This window comes from Corapipo altera, unplaced genomic scaffold (genome assembly GCF_003945725.1).
Source record: "Corapipo altera isolate COAL_440 unplaced genomic scaffold, ASM394572v1 311, whole genome shotgun sequence".
Taxonomy (NCBI): domain Eukaryota; kingdom Metazoa; phylum Chordata; class Aves; order Passeriformes; family Pipridae; genus Corapipo; species Corapipo altera.
The window spans coordinates 164,552-171,113 of NW_020885094.1; the positions used below are offsets into that span (position 1 = coordinate 164,552).

A 6,562-nucleotide genomic window follows, 5' to 3' on the forward strand; every position below is an offset into this window, starting at 1 on the left:
AGTGCCACCCAATGTGTCCCTCAGCAGAGTGTGACCGAGTGTGTCCCTCAGCAAAGTGCCACCCAGAGTGTCCCTCAGCAGCACTGTCAGTCAGGTGGGGTAAAAATTTCCAGTCACTTCAAAAAATACATCTCAGCCCCCAAATGGCCCTGGTGAAAAGGAGCAGGGGAAGGAAAATCCCTGGAAAAGGGGGAGGCCCAGCTTTGGGACGGGGGTTATTTGTCTCCTCGTGTACCTGCTGATGGTTCCTGTCTCTCCAATCCGCTTTATCCCTGTTTTCCGACGTTTCCTCTGGAGCTCGGCTCTGCCTGGGTGTGATCTGGTTTCCATGTGATCCCATTCCCATGTGATCCCATTCCCAGGGCTGCTCTCCAGCCGCCTGTGGCTCGTCCCTGAATCAGCTGCAAGGCACAGTTTGGTTGGGTGGGATTAAATTCTCACCTGATTTGAATAAATGGTGATTTTAAAGCAAAATAATAATAATAATAATCAAAGAAAGAGAACTGTCCCAGGAGTCCAGACCACGGCAGCACCACCTGGAAGAGCTGCTGGAGCAGGGCTGGCCCTGCCCAGTCCCGGGTTTAATCCTGGAACTGGGACTCAGAGTTCAGGTCCAGTTGGATTCCACTGAACTGGTTCTTACTGGGGAGCCCGAGGTGGGTTTGGGGAGCGAAAGGTCCAAGAATCTCATCCAGAATCCCGGGATGGGGGAGCCTGGAAGGGACCCCCGTGGGTCCAACCTCCTGCTTGGGCAGGGGCAGCCCGGAGAGTTCTGGAATGTCCCCAGGGAGGGAAGGGACACTCCAGCCCCTCCCGGGGTGTTTGGGCACCCAGAGAGAAGTTTTTCCTCGTGTTCAGGTGGGACAAAACCAACTCTCTCAGCTTGTCCTCCTAAGAGGAGCAAAGGTCCAGGAGAGGCCGTATTCCAAAGGCTTTCCCTTTGGGAAGTGGCCAGAAATTCCCTCAGCAGAGCCCCCAGACAGGGCAGGATTTCTGGCTCCCTGAAGCTGAAACCAAACGAAGGTTTTCCTTCACTTGTTTGCTTTAATTAAAATCGAAACCCACGACCTGAAACAAAAGCAAGCCTTTGAAACAACACTGAAAGTTGCAGCACGGCTGTTTTGTAAATGTTAAAGCTGTAAAATGCAATTGATTGTGTTCTTTGTGCTGCTTGAAGACGTGCACTCTTCACTGTGTTGAAAATAAACTTTATTTGTACACACGTATGTGTGTATTTACATATAGAGAGACTTAAATAAACAGAGTCGTCTGAGCTCGGATTAAAAATCTGTCTTTCTGCCTCCTGGGGGTTGTTTTTTATTAAATATGGTGAAGTCCTGCCTGAAAAAAAAAAAAAGACACAGACCCTGTAATGGGCCCTGTCATTAGGAAAAGGAGCCCAGGCCAAGTGGCTCAGGGGTGTTTGGAGGGTGAAAACAAGTGTTGCAAGAGGAAGAGGAGGGTGTGACCCGGGCCAGGACGCTGTCCCGCATCTTGCCCTGCCCCACCCCGGCTCAGTGACCTTGTGGTGGCACCTTGGCTGCTTCCCCGGGCTCCTGGAGGAGCAGAGCCCTTGGTCCCCTTCTCCTGGACCTCAGGGGGATGTTCTGGCCCAGGGGGGATGTTCTGGCCCACGAGGGCAGGGGGAAGAGCAGCAGTGACTGGGGAGCTCCTCACACCTGGGAGGTTCTCCCAACCTGTGTCCCCTCTGAAAGGAAGGAACAGGGTCCTGGAATGGTTTGGGTTGGAAGGGACCTGGAAAATCAGCTCATCCCACCCCCTGCCACGGGCAGGGACACCTCCCACCAGCCCAGGATGCTCCAGCCTGGCCTTGGACACTCCCAGGGATGGGGCAGCCACAGCTTCTCTGAGCAACCTGTGCCAGGGCCTCCCACCCTCCTTCCAGGCAGGAATTTCTCCCTAATATCCAATTTAAATCTGTCAGTCTGAACCCACCCCCTTGTCCTGTCACCCCAGTTCCTGAGGAACATCCCTCTCCAGCTTCCCTGCAGCCCCTGCAGCCCCTGGAAGGGGCTCTGAGGTCTCCACACAACCTTCTCCTCTCCGTGTTGAACATTCCCAGCTCTCCCAGCCTGTTCCCGAGCCAGGCTGTGCCCCTTGGAGGAGCTTTCCCATCTCCAGGGCTCTGTGGCTTTCCCAGAGGACCCCGAGCCCGGGGGATCCGTAGGGAAGCCGTGCTGGGTGCTGGGGGAGCTGCAGGATCTCCTCTCCCTCCCAGGGACCTCGTCTGGGAGGTGCCCGTGGTGGAGTCTGTGGTTCTGCCCCCGGCTCTGACTCAGCCCTGCCTCGGTTTTCCCTGTGCTTAATTAGGAATAATAACCCCCCCAATGCCCCGTGTGGCTCCAGGAGTCTCCCCGAGATGAAAGGCCCTCAGAGATGCTAATTAGGGTCGTCTGGATGACAGGGACCGATGGGATCATCACTGGGGCTCTGCTCCTGCTCTGCAAACACCAAACTGGGGGTTGGGATTACCTGGACACGACTTAATCCAGAGCTTCCCCAGGAACTGGGCTGCTGGAGCTCATAAAAACTGCCTTAATCTGCTCCCCGACGCCAGCTGGGCCCCTAAAATCTGAGGTGGGATCATTTACCATTAAAAAGGGCCTTGTGGCTCAGGGGAGGGAAGCACAATAAAAGCTGGAGGGATCCAGGCTGGAGTCAGGCTTTGTCTCCAGTGTCCCTCCCTTCAGCCCTTGGAATGTTGGGATTAACCTGGAGAACAAGCCCTTTGTCCCTGTTGTTTCCCGTGGTGGTGAGGGAAGTTGGAAAGTCAGAAGTGCAAATGAAAAAATGCAGATGGCAAAGGTGCCTTCAGGCTTTTGGATTTTCTGGGGAAAAAAAAAAAAAAAAATAGGAAATTTAGCTCGTGGTTCATGAAGCAGAGTTCCATATCCCGCTCCAAATCATGGAATTCTTGAAGTGAAAGGCCTTTCAGGTCGTGGAGTCCAGCTGGAAATGTAGCACAGCCAATTCCACCAATAAACCACATCCCTGGGAGATCATTTCACAGCCTCCAGGGAAGGCAAACCAGCAGCATCCTGGGGCTGCCTATTGATGAGGGATTTTCCATTGCTCCATTGAAAATTCACTTATTTCCCCTCGGGGCAGGGGCAGGGTGGATATTGGGAAAAGGTTCTTCCCCCAGGGGGTGTTGGGCACTGACCAGGCTCCCCAGGGCACAGCCCAGAACCTGCCAGAGCTCCAGGAGGGTTCAGACAACTCTCAGGTGGGATTTTGGGATGTCCAGGAATTGGGATCAATGATCCCTGTGGGTCCCTTCCAGCTCAGGAGGTAATTCTACCATTATTTCCTCTCTTTTTATTTCAACTGTGGGATGTCACCCGAATTCCACACCCAATTTAGAGCTGTGGGATTCATATTAAAGGGAAACAAGAATTCCAGAGCCTTCCCCAAAGTATTTATGACTCTTCCCAAGCACATTCCCAGTCGGCAACTCCCGCTCCCGCCACTGCCAATTTTCCCATTCGTGGCACAAACAGGGAACAAAGGCAGGGATGACTGGAGCAGGGAATGTGCAGCAGAGCAGGAAATGGGGTTTTTTTGTTGTCAGGGCACTGGTTTGAGGAGCTGCTTCTCCCCCAGAGCTCGGCCCTTCCCCTCCTCGTTGGGCCGGAAAAGCGTCACCTCTCCGGGCAGGTCCTTCCCTCCTCATTCCCTTTGTGACGGGGCATTTTTGGGAGCTGTCCTGCCCTCAGCCCAAGGCCCTCTCAGCCCTAATGACCCCTCTGTTCCCTGGGTGCCCGTGGAAGTGAAGGAAGTGCCCTGGTAATTACGGGCTGCGGGGGCAGAGTCCTTCCTGGACGGGCTTTTCAAAGGCTCCCAAGGGGGTTCTGCCCGAAGCTCCCGTGGAAATGAGGAGTTCCTGGAGCTGCTCCTTGTTTTGGGTGGGAAGGGATGTTCCAGCTGGAATTGCCCCGGGCAGGCAGCGATGCTTTGGTCCCATCCATGGGGACCATGAGCAGCCCCTGTGTGGGGTGTCCTTGCAGGGGTTTTTTGGTGCAGCCCCTCAGCTCAGGAGCTCGGGGGGATCCATCCCGGTGTCCCCACAGCCCCACGGAGCCAGGCCAGTCCCAGAGCTGCACGTGGCTCAGCCGGGACTGGGAGGCAATTAGAGCCTCACCAACCCAACCACCTCAGTCCCCTGGGGCACTCGGTCACCCTATAAAGGCTCGGCCGGGCCGGGGCTCTCCCAGGCACTTCCCTCCCGTCCTTCCCTCCCATGACCTGGGTAAGTTTGGCTTCCAGTGCAGCTCCTGAGACTCTTCGGTTCCTGGGTGGCTGGAGAAGGTGGAGGTGGCCCTGCCCGTGCTCCTGGAGAAGCATCTCCGGGGGATGCTCTGCCTTTGGGGAGGCTCTGCCGGCTGGAGCAGCTCCTGGCTGGGCTGAGGAATGTTGGGACAGAGCTTCCAGGAGGATTCGTGAAGTCAGGAGTGGGATTTGTGGGCTTTTCTGGGCTTTCTGTTAAGCTCTGACCCAGAGGAGGGTGTTGGCTCCACGAAGTCAGGACTCAGGTGTGAGATGGGAGGTGAAAAGGAGGTGGCCCAGAGGAATTTCCTGCTGTTTTGTGGAGCAATTATTTTCTGAAAATAGCAAGAAGCTGATTGAGTTCAGTGCTGAGGGGAAATTCAGCTCTTTGGATAAATTTGAACGTGCTAAAATTTCTAGATACGATAAAAAGAAGTCTGAGATGCAAACACCTCCCCTACTTTATGAGCTTTTTATCTCGGTGAGCATCAGCAGCTCCTTGAGCACCGTGTGTGTAATTGCTGCCATTGTTTTCCAAGGGTGGTTTTTATTAGACAATGATTGCTTTAATTGTAGTGATACGATTTTCCTGATGATCCCAACAGGCAGCATTGTCACGGCTGAGAGTCACCCAGTGACAGGATTTGGGGAGACAGAACCCCTTCTGTAATTACAGATAGAACCAGGGATTGTCAGGAAATGCAGCTTCTTTACAGTGATTTAATTGTGTCTCTTAATCTACAAAAAATGTTGAAATGATAAAACCATTTTTTTGATCAGACCACCTTTCACTCTCGGTGGTTCCTGTACCTGTTGGGCTCAAAACAATCCAATTTAAACCCCAGAAAACTCCCTGAAACTGTGTTTTCCAGGGTGGGGAAGGAAGTGGGCTGGTTTCTCCTACAGCTCCCAGGGCTGAGGCAGAGTGAGATGTGTCACAGGAGCAGAGTGGGGGGCTCCAGCTCCAGCTGGAGCCTCCTGGTTCTTCCCCCAGGGATGTGGCCTCAGCTGGACTCCAGCAGGGCCTTCCAGGAGGAGGTTTGGGTGCCAGAGCTGCCCCAGGGGGGTTTGAGCAGCAGGTTTTGGGTTCCCAGGACAAAACCAGGGCACTCTGGCTGGGGGTGACTGTGGGGCAGGGCTGGGGCTGCCTTAAGGGGTGTGATTCCCTCAGCTCAGCCCAGCTGGAGACCTTCCAAACCCACCTGGCTCCTGTGCCACCCTGCCCTGGGTGACCCTGCCCTGGCAGGGGTTTGATGACCTCCAGAGGTCCCTCCCAACCCCAGCTCTCCCCTGGCTCTCTGATGGTCGATCAGCACCAGCTGAGATTTTGCCTTGGTGGCTTCTCCTTCCCTCCTTTGGTTCCACCAAACACTTCAAAAAAATCCTATTTCCCTTCCCTTCCCTTCCCTTCCTTTTTCCTTTCCTTTCCATTTTCCTTTCCATTTTCCTTTCCTTTCCTGGCACACAACAAAACAAAGCTGGGACTGCATGACTTGCTCAGAGCTGGCACTGCCAGGCCCCGGATCCCTTTGGAATCGTGGGGCAGCAGGAGGGAGGGCAGGTCCTGGGCAGCAGGAGGGAGGGCAGGTCCTACGTGCCGAGCTCCCCGTGGCCACAAACCTGTCCTTGCCCTCAGCCCAGTAATGGAACCTGAGCTGGGCTTTGGCCGTGGCCACACCCGGGTATTACCCGTGGCCACACCTTTAATTTTGCCTTGCCTTTCATCCTTTCATCTCGGGAGCTGCAGGACCTGAACTGGAAAGGGTGTCCCAGTGAGGTTTCCAGGCAGTAAAACCCTGGGTCGTGCCCCACGTCCTGGTGAAGGGCTGGCACTGCAGCACCAACCTCCCCAGGCGGCCTGGCTGCCACCCCTGACTGCTCCTGGGCTCTTCAGAGCAGGCTGTGGGGTCACGAGCTGAGAGCAGAACCTCCTGTCCTGGATAATCCCATCCTGCTCCTGAGTTCCCAACCTCCGGAGTGTGGGGTCAGGATCCGGGAACAGAATCTCCTGTCCTGGATAATCCCATCCTGCTCCCGAGCCCCCGACCTTCAGGGTGTGGGGTCAGGAGCCGGGAACAGAACCTCCTGTCCTGGCTGATCCCATCCTGCTCCTGAGCCCCCGGGAGTCCCCGACCTCCGGGGTGTGGGTTCTGCCCCGGGAGGTGCCCCGGGGGGTGAATCTCCGACCCCGCACCCCCAAAACCCCCTCGGTGCCTCCTCCACGAGCCGCGGGTGTTTGTGCCGTGTCTTGCAGGTCTGAGGTGCCTCCAGCACG

At 55.4% G+C, this 6,562-nt stretch overlaps 1 protein-coding gene across 1 annotated transcript in view; it reads left to right on the forward strand.

Annotated features, from left to right (window-relative positions):
• LOC113960196 (keratin-associated protein 10-6-like) overlaps window positions 1-156 on the forward strand; it is a 1,575-nt gene extending 1,419 nt beyond the window's left edge. The window contains exon 2 of the mRNA XM_027669615.1: window positions 1-156. This exon is cut by the window's left edge and continues 1,194 nt beyond it. Within this exon, the coding sequence (XP_027525416.1) occupies window positions 1-156 (156 nt within the window).
• The last annotated feature ends 6,406 nt before the right edge of the window (window positions 157-6,562 follow it).